The sequence below is a fragment of the Ostrea edulis genome, chromosome 2 (assembly GCF_947568905.1).
Source record: "Ostrea edulis chromosome 2, xbOstEdul1.1, whole genome shotgun sequence".
Classification (NCBI taxonomy): Eukaryota; Metazoa; Mollusca; class Bivalvia; order Ostreida; family Ostreidae; genus Ostrea; species Ostrea edulis.
The window spans coordinates 67,713,612-67,736,738 of record NC_079165.1 but is presented as its reverse complement, the minus strand read 5'-3'; the positions used below and the strand labels follow the sequence as shown (position 1 = coordinate 67,736,738).

Sequence of the window (23,127 nt, the reverse complement as noted above, 5' to 3'; positions counted from 1 at the left end):
ATCAAGATACAGCGCTCACGGTGGGTGTGACCAGTCGATAGAGGATACTTACTCCTCCTAGGCACCTGGTTTCATCTCTGGTATGTCCAGGGGTCCGTGTTCGCCCATCTCTTAATTTTACATTCCTTAAAGGAGTTATGAGATTGATCGGTGTTCGTTATTTTCACCCTTTCTTCACCCTTCTACTATGAAAAAAAAATGAAGTTTATAGAAATGTATCATTGACGACGATGGTGAAGATTTATGGTACAGACTGCCCAGTAGGGGTCTGTTACACTAGGTTTGTTGCGATGAGGCGACGATGGTGGTCGTTGTCATGCAAAGTCGAAGATTAGTTTATGTTCCTTAGTTAATATGACTTGCCAAGTAGCCTTTGCTTTCTTACTTGATAAAGGCAGTGAAAACAGGACAGTGATGTGAATTTAAAAAATGTCATTTAGTTTGAAAATGAGAAAGGTATATAACAGAATAGCTAGTGGGGGTCAGAATGAGTCGAAAACAAAAATACAAGGACATATGTATTACATATTATAATATAAACCTTATACGGTACCAATTTTGATGCACCATATGCGCATTTCGACAAATAATGTCTCTTCAGTGATGCTCAACCGAAACTTTTGAAATCCAAAATACCAGTAAACGTGTAGGCCCTAAGAGCTATTTTAGGGGGAAACAGTGTGCCAAAAAAGTGGAGTCAAATTCGTCAAAGGATAAGAGCTATGCGTGAGGGAGATAATCCTTAATTTTGAAATGAATTTCTAAATTTTATCACAGCGATTAAATATACATTCCTATTTTCAAGCTAGTAACGAAGTACTTAGGTATGGTTATGCAATCTGACCCCCTACAACACATAATGAAATATCGAAAGAGCTGCCTGGAATAATTACCTATTCCTCATTTAGTCCTAGAATTGAAAGAGATAGTGAAGTAAAACATGAAGATCGTTAAATCAAGAAAAATACATTATATTTTCGCAAATCATGTGATCAAAAATGATTTACTCTTATCTCGTTTGAGGAAGAAAACCTGCAGTTTACAGAGCTGATTTACATCTATTTATAGATTTTGATACTGTCATATTTCATACAATAACGACTATGATAGTGATACTAATATGCAGCTATTAGGTATCAGGAGTGATAAGTTTTACTTACAAACGTCTGAGAAATATAAGAGATCTCTGTAACAATAACATGCCAGTGAAATCCGTCAGCTCCAAATAGATTTGTTCATATTTTGAAGGGGGAAAACTTGTTCATTCTTCGAAAGTAAAATTGATGAGGCTGCGAAAAAGGACTTGTTTGAACAATAGAAAAGCTGTAAATTAATTATCTGATGCGGTCGATGAAACAGAGGTGACTTCCGTCAAACAGATGAGAGACTCTGAAGTAATTTAGAGGAACACAAAGAAATCAAGAAAGAGTGTGAATACGCCAATCTACAAAATCCTGAAATCTGTGTCAATTTGGATGAAGTAGAGTTTGGAGTCATTATCCGAGCAGTTCAGGGACAGAGCATAAAATGATGAGGGATATTTTGCCTTTATTCAATACATCATTGTTTAAATACGCCCAACACATTGTTGTGTTTGCTATCATCACAAGTCTGCATGTAAATATCATCAGTGGGCGTGGGTGTGTGAAGCACGGAAAACGGTAAGCATAAAAGCCTGCACTTCACAATATTTGAGATTTAGTAAGCAAAAGTAAATTTTAGAAATAACCTCGGGAGAATAATCGAATTTTATAGGCCTACATCAAAACCACCTACGGCCATAGCTCTTCACTTTGACAAAATCATCAAATCAAAACCATTTGGTATTTCATTATGTTAAAAACTTTTTAAAACTGATAGTAAAATGTATAAAGTATAAGAAAATTCATTTATCAAAGCGAAGAAATCTTATTTTTGGTAGTTGGAATTACTTTTGCTGTTCAAATTTTCTAATTTATATTGTCGCATGGTCATGCTTTTTTAAGATGAAAGCAAACAGAAAGAACTGGGTACGGTAAGCAGAGCACATCGGCCTTATCCGCACGTAAAATGAAAAATTATGTTATCTTATATCTTAAATGTCCAAATAATATGTTCAAGACCAAGTGTGTATGAAACTGATTTTGTTTTTGAAAATGCACATGCGTCTTATAAATCTATAGAATCCAAAACTGGAGTGATTCTCCGGATTTTCAAAGAATTTATGTTTTTCTATAAGGCTACATAAATGTATATATACAAAATTTTCTTGAATGAAAGGCGAAGATAACGAACAGTGATCAATCTCATAACTCTTATAAGCAATACAAAATAGATAATTGGGCAAACACGGACCCCTGGACACACCAAGGGTGAGATCAGGTGCCTAGGAGGAGTAAGCATCCCTTGTCGACCTGCCACATCCGCCTTGAGCCCTACATCCTGATCAGGTAAACGGAGTTGAATGCATTATTTCTTAACATGAATTTGAAATAAAACACAAAAAAATCTATTCAAAGATGTGGCCAAGTTCATTTCAAATGATTTTTTAATATCAAATCAAGTATATATATATATGTCAAGTATATATAAGTATATATATAAATATATATATATATATATATTAAAAGTTTAAGGAAAATTAGTACTGTCATATGAATGAGGTAAAAATAGCACAGTCATGTGAAACAGTAACGCTAAGTAGACGTAAATGAAAATAGCTCATTTGTGATTAATGATGTAATTCCTTATTTCATGACTGTATGAATGATGCAAGGAAGAAATGTTTCATGACAAATAACATGCTTATAAAAATCACGGTAGCCATTTTAATAACATTCAATAGACAACATCTTTTCTTTTGCTGTACTTATTTATCAATCACGATGTAATGAATGTTGATGTAACGTACGTAAACAAATGACGTAATAAAGTATTTAAACACTGTTTTTAACGCACGACGGTCGTTCTCCGCACAAATTTTTTCACGATTATAATTCATATATCTAATTTGCATGATTATAGATCTTATATGCTTCTGAAAAATGACCAGACTCTCTTATAAAACCAGACTCTTTTTAGCAAATAAGAACAATAATCATAAATCAGCCATTTTAGATGGTCACCCCTCCCTTTCAAAATACTCCACTTTTACGACCGTCGTATATGTATAGTTCCGTCCTAAAAACAATAGAATATTTCTAACATTATTTCCCACATTTCAATAATCCTGATTTTAGGCATCAGCTAAAAGAGTTATATTTTATGAATTCAAACCCTTCCCCATCTTCACAAGTCAAGGGTTATTGATTCGTTACCTCGCACTAACCCTTGACATCAGTCGCTATTTAAAAGTTGGGCTCGAGAAGAAGGATGACGCAATACGCTAAAATTAATCAGCCAATGGAATTTCTTGTTTCAGATGAAAGTTTGGTAAGGGAATAAACAGAAAGTAAAAATTGGCGTCCGTTGACGAAAAGATATGTGAAAAACATCAAATCGATCATTTGACTGAAAACCAAAAGCTTTCGATATCATGTATTAGAGAAGGAAAAGATGTTTTTATTGGGACTAAAACCGGCAGTGGTAAATCGCTATCTTACGAAGTTGTTCGCATTATTTTGGACAATTTGTTTAATTTGTTAAAACATAGTCGACAAACGTACTTCGACAATCCATCATTTTCATTCGGATCATACCCCAAATCCTCGTCTAATTGTTTCTTCAAGCTAAACGAACTCCCGAAAATCAATCGACGGTATCTGTCTTGTACTAATTGGCCACAAATTTTACACCATAATGCCTTCGCCATGCGTGTTTACTGTTTAGTTTTGTTTTCGACCGATATAAAAGCCATTGTCTGATTGGTTTGCAGCTTCAGGCTGCAAACCAATCATATGCTTCTTCTCGAGCCCAACTTTTAAATAGCGACTGATGTCAAGGGTTAGTGCGAGGTAACGAATCAATAACCCTTGACTTGTGAAGATGACCCTTCCCGTGATTGCACACACATATCATACTTATACATTGTACAAAAAATTATCTTTATTAGATTGCGTTGAATATAGCTTTAGAAAATACTTTAAAATGGTTCAAAGTGTTTTCCTTGTTAACTTGACAAACCTACCTGCATCGTATTAAAGTACAACATGTGGACATATTGGGAATACGAGGAAGAAGATATGTTTACATAGAAAACAAAACGAAATTTTCTTTAAGATCGGTAACCGTGGCGTATACTAACGAAAACTAAGAGCCTCCAACAAAACAAACTAGATATACCAACAACTACAGAAGTCATATATTGCTGTGTGTATAAAATACCTGGCCCAATTCCAATTAGAAATGGAAATACTCTAACCTATTTAATTGAAAAGGTAGAGATATTTATGTAAACTATTAAATCCATGCACCAAGGAAACATTTTCACTTAATCTTGTTTGTCACCTTTCCAAGACGTTGTCAATAAACGTCGATGTAACGACGTTATATGCGATATTTTGCGAGAAACAATAGGGTCATACTTTATCATTCAATATAAAACCACCCCAAACCATAAATTTCCGGCGAAGTTCCGCAACAAAGGTAGTAGTATTTTCCAGTTGCCTTGCACCTTTTAAATTTGAGTAATTCAGTGCTGAACACCTATAATGAAATTTAAATATGGTTGACCCGTTTGAACTAGGAGGCTAATAGGTTGTGAAAACGGACGATCAACATTGATTCAAATATTGTGAGGGTGACCACAAGTAGCTATATTTTAAAAGGTAACCCTAACATGGACTGCAACGGATGAAGGATGCGTAAAATCTAACGTAATGAAGGAAAATTGCGTGGAGAAAATGGTGTAGGGCTAATTCTCGGAAGTTGGACTTATTTTTCAAAGTCTTTGTGAAATCAGGTGAACGATTTATGTATTACAAAACAGAACAAAATTCTGGCTTTCGATTGGGAAAACTTCATAATTTATCATCACGATTAATACCGAAGTTGTAAGAGTTTGAAGCGAGCACTCGAGAAGTCAACGGCAGCTTGTTATAGTTCCCTTTCCTCCTATTATACTAAATAACACAAGTTTGCTCAGATTGTGTCAAAACCCTGTGGGTGCGAGAAAGTAGCAGATGAACAAGAAGCGGGGGAATAATAAGAACCAAGCAAAAACAATAAGTCTCCAAACCACTTAATTATGATTTAAAACTTATCGTGAATTTACTGTGAACAAAGTAACAGTTCTTGTCCTTTTCAATTAAATGTCCATAAATCGAACAGCCCGGAAATGATGGAGAATACTTCATTATCAGTTAATGTTGTTCACGTTGTTCTGACCCATGGATCTAATATTTTCCTACAATTTACAGTGGATGAAAGAGAAATGTTTTCTAGTTTTTTCTTCTTCGTGTACTAGGGAATGTTCACTTTTCTACTGGTACTTCTGCATAACAATCATTATTTTTGTATCATATACATCAATGTCATTGGTCACATCGATGCTGAATCTTTTCTCTATTTTTTCTTCAAGGCATAAAGTGCAGTTCATAATGTCTATGTTCCTGCTCATCTTTCTCCTCCATACCATACTCTCTCTCTCTCTCTCTCTCTCTCTCTCTCTCTCTCTCTCTCTCTCTCTCTCTCAATAAATATTTTGATGTTGAAAATTTTCAAATCTACTTTATTTTGTAAAAAAAATAGATTTAGTAGAAGGTAATCTGGAAAAAATGTGAAAATCCCTGCTGCACTTGAACCTGCCATCTACAGTTCAGCAGTCCGTATTCTGTACTACTGAGTTACTCGGCTAGCTATTTAAATGTAAAAGGAAAAGTCAAATATTGCTCATGTCGATTTTTCATCCATGTTTTTAAAGGAAGTCAGCCATTATGACGATGTAGAGTATTTATGTAGCAATATTCCATTATCACCTGCATATGATGTTTATATCGCTTAACAGATTCGATACACAAGATCTAGTATGCCAGTACAACCTTTCATTGCGTCAAATGCTGTCTTACATGCTTCATACCGATTGCTAGGCCGTTCTTGGCACACTGATTTTGACTCCGGATAACTCCGTTTAGCTGGACAAGATATAAGACTCAGGGCGGGTGTGATTGGTCGACAGGGGATACTTACTCCTCCTAGGCACCTGATCCCATCTCTGGTGTGTGACAGGTTCCGTGTTTGCCCAACTCTATTTTATATTGCTTAGAGGAGTTATGAGATTGATTACTGTTCGTTATCTTCCCCTTTCATACCTGTAGATTTTAGAGTACCCTGACTTTGATTGAGCCTTAAATGGCCGCTTTGTAGATACCTACTCAACCTAATTGTGGTGTCACATATGCAATAGATAGGTTGTTTACTGAATATCGGAACCAGTTCTCGGTCTTTTCGCGGAAACAAACCTCGCAAACTCGGTCCGTTTTACATCGTGACAACTTTCCGGTGGGTATGTTTCCCGATTTCAGTCAATGACGCATGACTAATGATATAAGACTTGGAATAGTATCTTGTGAGTGAAATGAAACTAGTGGAAACATGGGGCTATGTCAATACATATGAAATTTTATTGATGGGTTCATTTTTTTTCTTAATATGTTGGATATTGAATTTACAACTTTCCGCTAATTCCAAAATATCATTCTTTGTAAACATACAAATGTATTCAAAATATCATTATATAGATTCTCTTGTTAGATTTATTGGAAGATAGAATCTAGTTACAAAACGTTTTTTCCAGAGGCGAGTGCTGCACAAATTTTTACCATCACAATGGTGGATGCATTCGTAAGTCACTCTCTATTTCGCCATCAATCTGATGTAACAATTAAAACACAAAGTCAAAACATGAATTATTGACTTTGCAGGGGCGGATCCAGGAATTCTTAAAGGGGGGTTCGACCATAATTTTGGTTTTCAAAGGGATTTTACACCCTCAAAATGTGTTAATTTGACCTTTTTAGCAAACTTTTCTTACTAAAATGGGGGGGTCCGATCCCCGGAAATCCTCCCTCTGGATCCGCCACAGTTTTGAATTGTGTTCTGGCTTGCAATTTTTTTTCTCCTGGTACAAACTATTGTAAATTTTAACTTATTACGTATTCACGCTGTCTTTAACAACATTAAGACTTTTATCATCTTACTTTCGTTTTATATGTAGCCTGCCCTACAGGTTCCTATGGAGATAACTGTTCCACTACTTGTCCATACCCGTCGTGGGGGGAGAGCTGTGGTTTCCAGTGTAATTGTAGTGCGGATGAAGTGTGTAGTCCCCATATAGGGTGTGTCAAAACAAGTACCAGTAAGCATACAAATGGTTAGCAAACCATTAACCAGAAAGAGTAGAAAGGGTGAAACAGAATAACTGTATATAAGTGTATAAGGAAAAGATACCAACACGAGTGCAACGGGTGTGGAGGAAAAACTGGTAACTGTACAAAGAATGTATCAGAATAACTACCAGTGACTCTACAAAGAATGTATCAGAATAACTGCCGGTGATTATACAAACAATGCATCAGAATAACTACTGGTAACTGAACAAAGAATGTATCCGAATAACTACTGGTAACTGTACAAAGAATGTATCAGAATAACTATCGGTAACTGTACAAATAATGTATGAAAATAACTACCGGTAACTGTACAAAGAATGTATCAGAATAACTATCGGTAACTGTACAAATAGTATGTTAGAATAACTACCAGTAAACGTACGAGTGGTTCACCAAAATAATTACAGGTAAGCATGCATAAATGTTTATCAAAATGAATGCCACTAATTTTACAAAAGTTGTATTGGAAAAAATTACGGTTTGTGTATAGAAAGGATATATCAGTAGAATAACTACCAGGGGTGTACAAATGGTGTAGCAGACTAACTACTGGTAAGTACAGAAAGGGAGTACAAAAAGAACTATAAACGTACAAAGAGTAAGTGTTGTTTTCATATAAGTATTAACTAATTAGTGTGTATAATGAATTATTTAATGGATTATATAAGGAGAATTCTTAAATTGATACATTCATATAAAAGATGTATGCATTAACATTTCTAATTTTCTAATAGCGTCCACTTCTACAACAAGTACCGAAGCAGGAAACGACATGAAGTCAATTCAAAAATCCCCAAAAGTCGAAACAAAATCAACGAGAAATCCTTACAGTTCAAAAGTAGACGAAGTATATCCTGTTCCTACGGATATCATTCCTACCTTAGCAGTGGTATCCAAGGAAACATATTATGTGACTCCTACGTCAGCTTCTGGAGGTAACTCACAAACCTTGCAGGTCATCATAATCACAGGATCTGTATTATCTTTATTTCTGATCATAATAATAATTAACCAGATTTACGGAAAACTGAAAAAGCGTAGGAAAAACATTTCTGCAAGCAAAAAGTCTAAGCCATCGGCTACAAACGAAGCAGAGGAAGAGCTTTATGTAGAAATAAACGAGTCTGGCATGCTGGAAAATATTTCAAGATACAAGAAAATCGAGTCGTAACCGTCAATAAAACAACAAAACTCAAACGAAGATGTTTCGAAAATTGAAATCAGTAATGAAACAAAACCAATGCTTCCAAAATTAAGAAATGAAGTCATCGGTACAGAATCAGAAGAACTTAGTGTTATACAAGAAGATGAGAATTGTGTCTGACAATCTTAATGAATACCCGGATAATTCTTACCTGAAACCAGTATTTATGTTAAACACGTATATAGACGTGATAGGTTCGCCACCAAAAGGGGTGTCAGAAAGCGGATGTCGGACCGAGTGTAAGACCTTTGAAGTGGAAAGTCCATCGGTCTGTCAAAGCGAGCTAACCAGTCAAATGGACACATATCTTGAAGTTGTCATTGAGTAGAGATCATTCATATATATATTTTGTTTTTAATCTTGTATGACAAATATTTGTAAAAACTGATGTGGATAAGCATCTACTAATACAGATTAAACGGAACTTTCAACGATAAAAACAAGATAAATCTTGTGATTGTATCATCTGAAACTGTCACCTATTTGATTTACATTTTATATCACTTAGACTATAATAACGCTCTTACAAATAGAGATGAATGATTGTAATTCGTTTGTGATTAATCTAATCCTTCATTAGTACGAGTGTGGGATAGGGAAATTCCACCGAGGGGACAATATTCCCAGTCTAGGACGAGGCTTTGCCGAATTCTAGATAGCGAATCTTGTTCCAAAGGTGGAATTTCCCTATCCCACACGAGTAGATAATGAAGGATTATTTTTCTCACATTTTACCTACAGTTTAGTACATAAATTTAGGAGCTTTGAGAAAATTAAAGATTATCAAAATCCTCATTTGAACTTCAATGTAAAAACTAATTAGATAGGCAGAAAGAGCATGTCCGAAAATGGTTCACACTAAAAGTGTAAACTAAAAAACCCAAGGTTGTCCACCAGAAAGTATACTGCATTAAAATTTAAATAAAATAATGCAAAATATTTTTATTTCACCATGTAACGTAAATATTCACCGTGTAACGTAAATGATAGTAAATATATGACGTCACAATCAAATGACGTTGCAGCAGTGTGAGACAGAAAAATCTCACATGGCTGTCTCACATGGGTAAAGTCGATAAAACGCTGGTGTTAATGTGTGATAAAGTGGTCTTTATGTTTTCTTTCTACACAAACTGTTTAGGTTTTGTAAATTCCAGTTCTTAAAGAGAATGAGAAAATCCCTAATCTGTCAAACAAAGTACTTATTTTCTCAAAACTTCTTATACTTCTGCGTACAAATCGGCTTTCCCTGAATACAAGACTTTTATCTCTTGGAGGTTTGGCAGTCAGCAAAACCAATACCTCCTTCTTTCAACCACGTATCAGCATTTAGCGCACACTGTTTCCTAAAGAATCTGGCAGCTTGATCTGCTCGAACACTTGTATATTCCTCAAGCTTTAGTTTTCACCTAGAAGGTTACCAAGACATTACGCAACATTTCATTATCAAGAAAATGTTATCAGGTTTAAGCCTTCGTCGGAGTCCAGACTTTCAATAACGCCGCATATTGTAATTCAACTTGTGAAGGCCCTAAATCACACCACCTCATCAACTTTCCTTACACACCTTTTAAGAGCCATGTTCATTTTTAGCATTTTGCGCTTTCTTGCGGATTCGGGAAATCACCTAGACACCCGGCCTAAACCAGCATTTTGTGTTGGTTAGAAATATTTCATTCCAAAATGGACCCGACCAGCAACAAGTTATTGACATCAATATTCCACATTTCAAAAATTCAAAGGCAAATGTTGCTACTCTTAGGTTACACTAAAGTGCTAAACAACCAATTATTTGCCCCTGTGCTACGCTTAATCAGTGCTTTGGAATCATCATTGTTCGTGGTGGATTGATGTTCGTGGTTTTCGTGGGTCACTCTTACCCACGAATTTACGTGTCCTCGAACATTTTTTAAAAGCAAGTAGAGTTAATATCACCTAGTGGCATCATATTGTTTATCCACGAAATTATGTCCCCACGAACCAGCAAAATTTTACTTACCCACAAACATTGGTCCCCACGAATTAAAATGATTCCACAGTATTTGAAATTATAAAACATTCTTCTCAGTCTGAACCACTTTTTCCTTTCATGTACTGCTTCTTAGTTTCAAAACAATTCGTTACACAGCATCTTCGTTCCGCTCTGGCATTCTGTAATCTTGACTTGCAGTGTTATCAAACGCATAGCTTTAGTATAGGAGCAGCAACTACCGTTGCAGCATCTGGGTTCTCTAATCTTGAGATACAAAACATGGGTAGATGGAATTCAACTTCGCTCAATAAATACATCCGTATTCCTACTCTTAATGTGTGAACATTCGCTATTTGATCATTAAGTCATGCAGACAGGGGCTATATGTCGTGATTGAGTCATATAGGAGCTGCTAACCGAAAACAATGGACAATGTCATCAATTACCAATTGGTCACATTTAATTGACTGTTTCTGTTATGGGATGTGTAGACAGAGGCTGCACATTCTGGAATGTGAACCATTCAGTCAGGGACTGAGAGTTCCTTAGTGCAGGATGTGAAGTTAAGCAGTTAGGAGCTGCGATCGCTATACAGGTTTCTAGCTTTTATTTTCTTTAGTATTACTTTGTTTATATCCTGTTCGTTGTTTTCTTTCCTTAAGTTACCTATGTTTGTTTTATGGGGTGTTAACAAGGTAGCCCAATTTTTATGGGGAGCAGTGGCATAACAAATCTTCCTACCTTGTTAATCTGGCGAGGTAACGCCCAATACTAGGATTTTTTATTAAATGGTCTCAATTTTCTAGTCAAATGTACTAGTACCAGTATCACGAAACTTTGTACATATGTTACCAATTTAGTGCATAATGTAACTCTATTTAATTATTGGGATTTTTTTCCTGGTTGCGTGTTTTATTCATTGCATATTGTTTTCATATTCTAGGCAGCTGTTTTTATGCGTGTTTATTCGTTGTCATTTATACTTAATGAATGACGTTATATTTTCACTTTTTCCTTACCAACTTGAAATGTAATATACACAAAGAATAAAATGAGCATGCACAGTCATGACATGTACGTGAAGGCTAAACTTCAAATAAAGCAACCACATAAACAATTTATTGTCATGAATTAGTTACTGCTACATGATTATGGGAAGTTGACGATGGAGAATATTGAAGTATTCTTGTATTAATTGCTCGTCGTAATCAGCTGGACAGTTAATATCAATGGAGCTTGTCATCACGGGTTCGTGTGAGGAAATTATGGTTTCTTTTTTTTTTCAAATTATATCACTCGAATGAACTTTTTTCCTTTGTTTTCCATATAAATCGATATTGCTGCAATGTTATAATTCAAACTATCTATGAAATGTGTCTTGCAAATTGTTTATTGGGTGTATCTATATGTTCACATTTAACTATCTACAGGCAATTGGTATAGCAACTTTGTACAACGATGCAGTTTCCTTACTACATTGGAGGAAATTGTAGTATTAAAAGATGGTCACACTTTTAGAATTTTTCTTGCAATCACGAAGTAATAAACGGTTTTAAAATGGTTATTGAACAAACTTGGTGCTTTTTAAACTTTTTCAACTACTTCCGGTATCTGAAAGTAGAACAAAGTATTTAGCATGATTACCAACTTCGAAAATGCGATGAAACAGGAATCAGTAATTCTCGGTTGTTCTCTTGAAAATAGCATCCACACCGTGTCTTCCCTCCCAATACCACTCATATCTTTCAGCCACTTGACAATTCCATTTTGGTACCCGTACAATATGGCTTGTTCAGAGAGTTTGAAAAATCCCATCAACAATGTAAATAAGTGGTTGCCCCTGTTTTAAGTAAAATAGCGTGGAAGAAGTCTGCCGTAAAACAGAATATCCAAAGTAGGTTCAAGGCTTCCGGAATTTTCCCTTTAAGGTAGCAACGGAGAGCAACCACGTGACTAGTACATATTGTGTATTTTCACGTGAATTTATTTGCGGAATTCCTTACACCTTCATACATTTGTTGAAAAACAAAAGGGGGTTCTGATAGTGCCATGTGACTGTGTATGACTCGATGATCAAGGGGGACGGCTCGATGGGTACCTAGAGGAAATTAGCCATACTTTATATTAGGAATAGTATGCTTCTATATAATAAAGTGTTTAAATCGAGACAGGCTACTGACAAACAAGTTGATGGTGCAGGGTTTTCAACAATATCGTTTAAAGTCAGCATTTCGCAAATTCTATAGTCTTTATAACGATCTAGTTTGCCAATACATCCTATCATTGGGTCAAATGCTGTCTGACGTGTTACACACCGATTGTTAGACTGTTTACCTGATCACGATAGGGTTCACGGCGGATGTGACCGGTCGACAGGGGATGATTGCTCCTCCTATGCACCTGATCCCACCTCTGGTATATCCAGGGGTCCGTGTTTGCAAAATATCTATTTTGTATTGCTTCTAGGAGTTATGAGATTTATCACTGTTCGTTATCTTCACCTTTCAAATGAATGAAAATGATTGTTGTGAATAGATAAAGCGTCATCGATACATCTAAATGTCGAGTTGAAGGCCACAATCTCAATATCCTCCTAAATTAACTGGATTACTTATTACTGATTTACTTATTCCTTTTTGATATGTTTTAGGATAACGTCCAAATCTTATAATAAATAGAATTGAGGAAATTGAATGATTTTTAGGGACTAGCTATCAATAACTAACTCTTGAACAAAGAAATCATATGTATTTCTAATTCTGCTTACGTTTCGTCAATTCCAACTGACACCGTTGTATCTCACACGCCTGCTGCCTCTTCTGATGCCCTACCCATGTCATGTTACTGTGTTTTCTACCACTCCTGTTACATTCTCAGAGTCTGTAAAATCTACTGCTGGTGTTAGTAATGATGGTCGAATAATTTTCGTTTATGATTGAAGGCTGCCAAGAACTATGTCTCTTAGAAATATGATTTGGTGTTGATTCTGACTGTAATTCTAAACTATATTGGTAAACGTGTTTCCCAATCAATGAATCTTCCGGGATATAACACACTTTACTATTATTGAAAAATAAATGTTTGAAGGGAAATTAGCCATAGAGTTTCCATAGTATCTTTAAAGAGTATAGATGGAATGGATTCAATATTTCAAATGATAATTTCTAATTCACAGAGAGGTCGAAACATAGGATTATTAGCCTATTTGGTTTTATCACTCAATGCAGAAACAACAACTAAAGGCAGCTGTGTTAACGATCGGTAGGTAGAACAAGGGAATGTATGTTTAGACAAATATCAAACTGTTAAAATTGACACGATATTAATATTTCTATAGCCACTTTTATTACATAATTTGATACTTTTTCCTGTATATTTTATTTAGAGTGCCTAGGCATTTATTGAGCTATAATTGTCGGTAATGCAGACGCTCGGAGACCACTTAACTTAATTGTGACATCGCATGTGCCTACTTAACACGATTATTGTGATATCAGTTTTCAAGACCATAACCTGGGATTAGACTTAAGTCTAAATTTCAAATCCAATTAACTTTTCAACTATTTCTCATAAGGAAATGACATTTCCAGTGTTTTGATTTTTAAAAGTCTATTTTCAGTGTATGGACTTGAGGCCTGATATGTTCACAGATATTCATGGACGTAAAGAACTTCGTTTGCTAATGATAATATTTTGTTTTAAAAATTGAGCATTTATAGAGTTAGAAGTACATAGATGTAGAGCAAATGTGATGAAAGGTGAAGATAACGAACAGTGATCAATCTCATAACTCCTATAAGCAATACAAAATTTAGTTGGGCAAACATGGACCCCTGGACACACCAGAGGTGGGATCGGGTGTTTAGGAGGAGTAAGCATCCCCTATCGACCGGTCACACCCGCCGCAAGCCCTATATCCTGATCAGGTAAACGGAGTTATCTGTAGTCAAAATCAGTGTGCCAAGAACGACCTAACAATCCGTATGAAATACGTCAGACAGCATTTGACCCAATGATAGGTTTTTACTGCATATCGGGAAATATGCCAGCCCTTTATCGTTTTGCAGAATTTACAATAACAAAAACACCTCACAAACAGAGTCCGCTTTTCGGCGCAAGAACTTCTGAAAATATATTTCCCTATATCCAGTCATTAACCTACATGTATAAATAATGATATGACTTGGAATAGTATCTTGTGAGTGAAATGAATCCAGTGGGAGGATAAATCCATATCAGTACATTTTGAATTTTATTCATGGGTTAATTTTTCTCAATCGTTACTGAATTTAGAACAGTAGAAAATTTGATTCTTGGTAAAGGTACACATACATCTATATTCAAAATATTAAAATATAGATATTCTTCTTAGATTTATTGGAAGATAGAATTTAATGACAACACATTTTTCCAGAAACGAGTGCTGCACGAATTTTCACCATCACAATGGTGAATGCATTCGTAAGTTTTTACTAATTCTTCTTCATTCTGATCCAAAGCCATATTTAAAAGTCTAAAAATTAAGTCAAAACAAAAAAATTAATGACTTTGAATTATGTTCTAGCTAGCATTTTTCTCTCATAGTACAATGTACAAACCATTGTATATGGTACTGTATTATTCAGGCTGCGTCTATAATAACATTAAGAGTTTTATCATCTTCCTTTAATTTTTTCTGTAACCTGCCCTACAGGTTCCTATGGAGATAATTGTTCCACTACTTGTCCACCCCCGCCGTTTGGGGAGAACTGTGGTTTCCAGTGTAAATGTAGTCTGGATGAAGTGTGTAGTCCCCATATAGGGTGTGTCAAAATAAGTACCGGTAAGCATACAAATGTTAGCAAAACATTTACAGGTAGGAGTTGAAAGGGTGAAACAATAAATTTATCTAATTGTACAAGGAATAAAACAGAATAACTACTGGTAAATGTACAAATAATGTATCAGAATAACTACCAGTATCTGTACAAATAACGTATCAGAATAACTAACAGTATCTGTACAAACAATGCATCAGAATAACAACCGGTAACTGTACAAACAATATATCAGAATAACTACCGGAAACTGTACAAATAATGTATCAGAATAACTACCGGTAACTGTACAAATAATGTACCAGAATAACTACCGGTATCTGTACAAACAATGTATCAGAATAGCTACCGGTAACTGTACAAATAATATATCAGAATAACTACCGGCAACTGTACAAATAATGTATCAGAATAATTACCGGTAACTGTACTGACAATGTATCAGAATAACTACTGGTAACTCTGCAAAAAATGCATCAGAATTACTACCAGTAACTGGACAAGTAACTGGTAACTGTACAAAGAATGTATCAGAATAACTACCGGTAACTGTACAAACAATGTATCAGAATAACTACCGGTAACTGTACAAATAATATATCAGAATAACTACCGGCAACTGTACAAATAATGTATCAGAATAACTACCGGTAACTGTACAGACAATGTATCAGAATAACTACTGGTAACTCAGCAAAAAATGCATCAGAATTACTACCAGTAACTGGACTAATAACTGGTAACTGAACAAATAATCCTTCAGAATAATTACCGGTAATACATGTAGTACAATTAATGCATCAGAATAAAGACCGGTAACTATACAAATAATGCGTGTGGAATAGCTACCAGTAACTGTACAAAGAATGCATCAGAATAAAGACCATTAACTGTACAAATAATGCATCAGAATAACTTCCGGTAACTGTACAAATAATGTCTCAGAAAAGCTAACGGCAAATGTACAAAGAATGCATCAAAATAAGCACCGGTAAGCATACAAATGTTAGCAAATCATTTACCGGTAAGAGTGCAAAGTGTGAATCAGAATAACTACATTCAATTGTACAAGGAATAAAAAAAGAATATCTACTGGTAACTGTATTAGCATAATTACCTGTAATACAAAGGGTGTATCCAAATACGCATAGGTAAGAATTCAGAAGGTTTATCAAAATTATACAAAAGCTATATTACAATAAATAATGATATAGAAAGGATCTATCACAATGACTGTCGTTAAGGGTAAAAGTACATGTTAGAATATTGCCGATAAGATTTCAAAGGATAAATAAGACTAGCTACATGTACATTGTACCGATAAGTGTACAAAAGGTTATTAAAAATGACGATTAGTTTGAAGCATGTATCAATAATAGAATTTCTAATTTTATAACACAATCTACTTCTTCTACAAGTATCAAAGCGGAAAACGACATAAAGTCAATGACTCCATATATTACAAATCAAAAGTAGACAAAGCACTTCCTTTTTCTTTGGATACCATTGCTATCTTAAAAGTATTATTGAGGGTACCCCTTTTTGATTGGGAAAACTCGAGTAACTCTATAGTGATGCCTGTGCATGCACAAAGGTTTAGACTCCATGAATGTGAATAAAACAACTGTTGCTCTAGTGTTGTTTTGGGAAAATGGCGTTTGGCATGAAAATCGTATAAATGACAATTTATTTATATATCGTAGTTCATTTTGATACCGAGCAGTATTTAATTTTATTACATGAATATACATATACATACAATACTAAAATAGTGTAAATATCATCAAAATTAAACCAAACGTAGACCGTATATAATTTACCCCAAAAATTTACTTCACATACAAAATATTGAAATCACTTTAAACTTTAACTAAATGTATCCTTTTTCATGACAATTTTGCTTTATATTCCAAAAATATTATAATTTCACACGTCAAACTCAACATTTCTCTTCATTCTCCGCCATGTTTAATAGGTAATGCCCCCGTTAAATCCAGTAGTAATTTTTTCCAACCCGTGTTTAACACTAATGTTATGAAATACACAAACAATTTTACATGAGTGTTGTTCATGTAACAAGCGATAATTTTACAGTCGACTATAGGTCATTATCGTTTTAGATAAAAACATGAAGGAATTGAAAATCAGAATTGCATGTATAATGATCGCAGTAATTGATAAAACTGTTATTATACTTCATTTTATAATATCTGTACTTCAAAAAACGTAACATTTATTTGTCGTGCATTTATGTTATCTTAGTATCAAGTGTGTGTGATGCGGAAATTTTTCTGGAAATATCAGATTTTATCATTTCACTATGTGCAGAGGGAAGGCGATTGACGAAAGGCCCTTTTTATTATCAGTCGAAGTATTACATTTAACACACGCAAATATCACCTATCGCCTTGTATGTGCACATATCAAATTAATGACAAATGTAAGTAAAATTTTGAAGTTTTGGTTAACAAATAGCGATCCGGGTAAAATCGGGAGTGTATTATTCTACTATGTGACGTTTTGGCGCCATTTCGTTTGTATATTTAAAGAGAGGGTGTTGCCCACAAATGACTTTGATAGATAAAAGTGCATCATCTTCTACTTCATATTTCTTGATTTTACTAAGCCAAATTTATATGCTAAGCGTACCTTCTCCTTACATAACTATATATAAGGACCATCAACATCAAATTCATCAAATGCTGACTTTAAACAAAACTATTGAAACTCCTTTAACATCAAATTACTTGTCAATAACCTTCCTCGATTGAAAAAACAAGATCATATGCAGAAAAAGTTGAGAAGCAGTAGACGATAACTGACGATTGATTTCGCTGGTAAATGGACTTTATTCCCGTTCATCAGAACGATGCAAGAGATAAGACTTTGATAGCCTGTGTACTCTCTCTCTCTCTCTCTCTCTCTCTCTCTCTCTCTCTCTCTCTCGATCGATCGATCGATCGAATCACTTGAGAGACGTAAACATCATATGCAAGTGATAACGGAATATTTCTACATAAATATGGGAAGTTGACAGTGGAGAAGCTTGTCATCCCGTTTGTCAAAAAGCTGAGTTGTTCGTTTGCTGTTAAAATCTATTTTCACTCAAATATCTATGTATGATTGAATATTGTTTTATGTCCCTCCTGAGAATATTAAACTCATATGGAGATGTCACTACTGCCGGTGAAGGGCTGCAAAATTTAGGCCAATTCTCGGCGCTTATGGCCATTGAGCAGGGAGGTATCTTTATCGTGCCACACCTGCTGTGACACGGGACCTTGCTTTTTGCGGTCTCATCCGAAGGACCGCCCCATTTAGTCGTCTCTTACGACAAGCAAGGGGGTACTGAGGACCTATTCTAACCCGGATCTCCACGGGAATCCAAGTACAAAGCCGATGTGGAAGACTATGTGGCGTCTTTTATTTTGAATTCACTGGGATATATCTAATAAACATACGAATGAAAATGATCATTGTTATTAGATAAAGCGTCGCCGATATATCTAAATATCGAGTTGAAGGCCACGAAAAGAAGTTTGTTTTATATGTAAAAGCTTTTGAATAAATTGTGCCTTATAACAATACAAGAATAGGTTAGCTAAGAAACGAGCACGATTGGTGCTGATGGGAATTTCAATACTGTTGGAAGACGTGATCACAAAAAAACTACGAGGATATTGTCAATAAGAAAATCCAGCATCTTTTTAATATTAACTTTAGAGTACTTGTACGTAGAATCAGAGTGGTGCTTAACAAAGTGAATGACTGATCACAAGATATAAATATATCCTTTTTCCATTTTAATGGGGAAAAACTGTCTATGATATGAAAATATATAGTCTTTAATTCATCATGAGGAATGATTGAGTAAAGTGTTCTTGTTTTGTTCTGATGTTGTTGATTTTTAAGAAAAGCTTTGAGATTTCAAATTTACTAAAAAGTATTTAGAGTTTTTTTTAATAATACACCACTTCTGGTATATGTTGTGTCATAATAAGTTTGAATATTCTCCTTCGACAACAGTAAAACTTTTCGCGAGGAGCAAAGATAGGGGTTTACTGCATCCAGCATATCTGATTATTTCATCCATTTTTAGATATCATACTTGGGGAAACCAGCTATTTATACAGTCTGATGCACAATGCGTTGAACCTTGTTTGTTGTTACGTACAAGTGAATGTGTGCATCCTAAATTCTGTATTTCAGAAAAAAGGCTGATCAAAATTGTCCTAGAAATGAAAAATGAAATCCACAGCTTAAAATATTGCGTAGTAAATCAACATAATATGATATTGATATTAAGACGAGATTTTCACTAGAATTAAAAGAAACTTCGTAAAATTATAGACCCTACAGGTTGAATGGAACATGTAGGGAAGGAGTACATCAAACACAGAATTTACCCCAATTTCGTCAGATGAATCTTGCTAGGGTGAAATTCCTCTGATGAAAGATGAAGAAAACGAACAGTGATACATCTCATAACTCCTATAGGCAGTACAGGTGCTTAGGAGGAGTAAGGATATCCTGTCGACCGGTCACACCCGCCGTGAGCCCTATATCTTAATCAAGTAAACGGAGTTATCCGTAGTCAAAATCAGTGTGCCAAGAACGGCCTAACTATCGGTATGAAACACGTCAGACAGCATTTGACCCAGTGATAGTTTGTATTGGCGAACTAAATCATTATAACGACCATAGAATTTGCAAAATGCTGACCCTAAACGAGATAGTTAAAACCCCTGTGACATGAACTTGTTTGTAAGTAGCCTACCTCGATTGTTCTATCAATTAAAGCATTATGATATAATATAAATTTTGGAGTAACGCTTTGATAAACTGAGAATTATATATGAAATCTGAATTTTCCACTGATGAAAACAAAATACAAAGATAATAAACTTCATTCAAATTGTCATGTTATGCAATATTCACCATTCTCTTCTCGACCATCTTTACAAATTTGAATTTCAATCCAATCCATGCGGATATAAACATAATTTAACGTGAATCAAATCTAGCAGTATGATATGTAAACAATATTCATTTATTCTGAGCATTCGTGTCCTTCTCTTTTCATTCTTTCCTTCCTTTTTAATGCTTGATATTTTTTTCCGCACTAAACCTGCAATTGCAATGTGTACTAAATGGAAGGTAATGCACTGATGAAATATCATTAATGAATTATGTTAACCTCGTATTATAAAGAATAGTGATTGAGTAACGAAATCAAATTAATTTCATTAATCATTGAAATATTGATATAAAAATTCAGTGATCAATTGGCCAATTGTCATAGGAAAGTATTGGTAAAACATCATGGAGAAGTTATGTTATAGTCAATATGAATGTTTCTCATCAAATATATCTTGCAATTAGAAAAATGTAAGTTTTAATATAGAGTTTCCTCTTTCTGAAATCTGTCTAGCAATATTTCTCTAATGATGAAAAACTTCTAAACATGCCTGTCATTATTGTAAAGATAGTTTCTTCCTCTTCCCGGGGTATATTTTTACGTGATGTATCTTATTTGATCAAAAATATCTCTTTAACTATTAGAGATACTGGTACGTTCCCATTGATAATAAAAATGTATATCTATTTTCTATTACAGCATCCACTTTTTCTACAAAAACCAAAGCTGGAAACTACATGAAGTCGACTCAAAACTCCATAAAACCGGAAACTGATGCTGCACCAAACAACACCACTTGTATGTCCAAATGATTATGAAAAGCCGAAATTTGATTTAGTTTTTTGCATGTATTAAGCATTTCATATTTCAGTGAAAAGTATAAAAGTTTAAATGCATACAAAAGCCCATTCTTGGACACCTTTTGTTTTCAATGTTGTCTTCCCATGTTTCATAGTAACAAAATGTGAACTTAATATTCTATTTTACTAGTGATTTTCTTCCTTTTTTTCAAAACATTATCTGTTGCATTGACTAACAAATCATCCACCTCTATTTCCCTTTACTTCTCTTCTGTCATTTCAACACCAATCTATCTGATGAAATAGTTTTAACGTACAGAAAAGTCGTTTTAAAGGTGATAATGTATAAACCTGACAATATAGTTTGCATATGTAAAAATAATATACGTAGCAATTCTCAAACTAAATTTAGAGACTACTTTGAATGGAGAAAAATATCACATGAACAATTCCAGTTATTCAATGGCTGCTTTTGAATTCTATAAATCCATCAAATAAAGTACATGTACACGGGAAAAGGCAAGTAAATCAAAGACGTTTTTTTTCTCGTTTATCTACCCGTCTCACTTAGTCTTTGTAGCTGATAAATCCTATTCCCTAGAAATAATAAAGATGTCAACTTATTATTATTAAACTATTATCACATGAAATCCTGGAAAATGATTACACACAAGTTAAACTAGTGCTTGAAATGAACAAGTGGCTTCGCTGGACATTATACAGATAAATTACTATTCATTTAAAATATCAATTCTGTATTTTCATATTATGTTGTGTCTATTTTATGATGCCTCGGTAGATATTAGAATTGAACGATAGGGCGTTCCATTTATCTATTCTGACCATCCTCACAAAGCATCCATGACTAAAACTTCGTGTAGTTTCGGATAAATCTCTTTTTATCTTAATATTGATGTTCCAAGATTAAATAGCGTACATGTTATCCGAATTTCAATGCCCAAGACATTGTTCACCACCATTTTCTTACCACTTTTAAACCTGACGGTCAATCTGGAATTCACGCGAAGGTTGAAATTGGCAAAAACGCAAACAAACAGGTGTATCACAACTCTTATAGCAAACCACAAAGTGGCATGTCTGAAGTTGAAATGGAATGAATGGTAAGTTAGGTGTCTTTATTATATATCGAATCAAACATATTTCATTTATTTGCTGTCGTGTACCATTTCACTGCTTATTACTTCTTTATACTAAATAGATGATATTTGGTGCAAGGAATTATAAGTAGTCTTTTTGAAACTGAGATTTCTTATTTTTGGTATTAAATATTGTAATGCATTTCCCTCAGATTTTTCGCTATGGAGTTACCGATACATCAAGAATTTCATAATATTTCTATAGATATTCAACAATTCATTACGTAAAATTCGAATTATTGGTGTCCAGAATTCACCTCGTCTTTTCATATTAGTAAAAAGATAGGAATTTAAGGAGGGATTTGGCTTCACTAACTGGAGCTTTAGGGTCATCTTCAGATGGTCTAGCCATACAACCATCAACATGTGATGCACGTTTCTATAATCCAGAAGTTCGATATTTGCTGTGCTTCACGTACTTGAAATGAAGTGTCCTCTCAATCACATGCAGCAGAATTAACAATAGATGATGCAATGCAGTCTAAAGGTATTTTATCTTGGTAAATACACGTATATAATACTTTGTATATTGGATATATATATACATTGTATCGATAAGATATTAATGGTGATTTTTGTAATCTATGTGCTTGTTGGTTTACTTTCTGTCCAGTTTATTCATTAATACTGTTTTGTTATTCAATATGTAGATCTAGAAATTTCTTGTTGCTTTTAGATTGCAGAGTCTCAAGTCAACCTATCCCCACTATCACTAGATACAAGGCTAGCTCCATTTATACAACAATATATGTTGTGATTTGATTATCTCGACTAGAGTAGACTGTCAAATTGTTTGGATCATGAAGGACTCCGAGTTGACGAAAAAAAAAAGCATTGCAAAGTCGATCTGATTTTTTCAACACTTTCATTTCTGAAATAATTCAAGGGAACATAGAAGCAGAGCTGCTGTATACGGTGTAAATGCTTTTACATCCACAGAGCCAGCTTGTCT

General features: G+C 34.5%; 1 protein-coding gene across 2 annotated transcripts; it reads left to right on the top strand.

Moving 5' to 3' along the window:
- The first annotated feature begins 1,082 nt into the window (after positions 1-1,082).
- Positions 1,083-21,449, top strand: LOC130046608 (uncharacterized). 2 transcript variants are annotated; one of them, XM_056157019.1, is made up of 5 exons: positions 1,094-1,661; positions 6,713-6,759; positions 7,133-7,273; positions 8,042-8,242; positions 20,918-21,449. In XM_056157019.1, the coding sequence occupies exons 1-5, from the start codon at positions 1,528-1,530 to the stop codon at positions 21,028-21,030; spliced, it is 636 nt and encodes a 211-aa protein (XP_056012994.1). In that variant the 5' UTR covers positions 1,094-1,527; the 3' UTR covers positions 21,031-21,449. The 2 variants fall into 2 exon arrangements, with proteins under 2 accessions (XP_056012993.1, XP_056012994.1); XM_056157018.1 differs by lacking the exon at positions 20,918-21,449 and having other exon boundaries at positions 1,083-1,661; positions 8,042-8,955.
- The last annotated feature ends 1,678 nt before the right edge of the window (positions 21,450-23,127 follow it).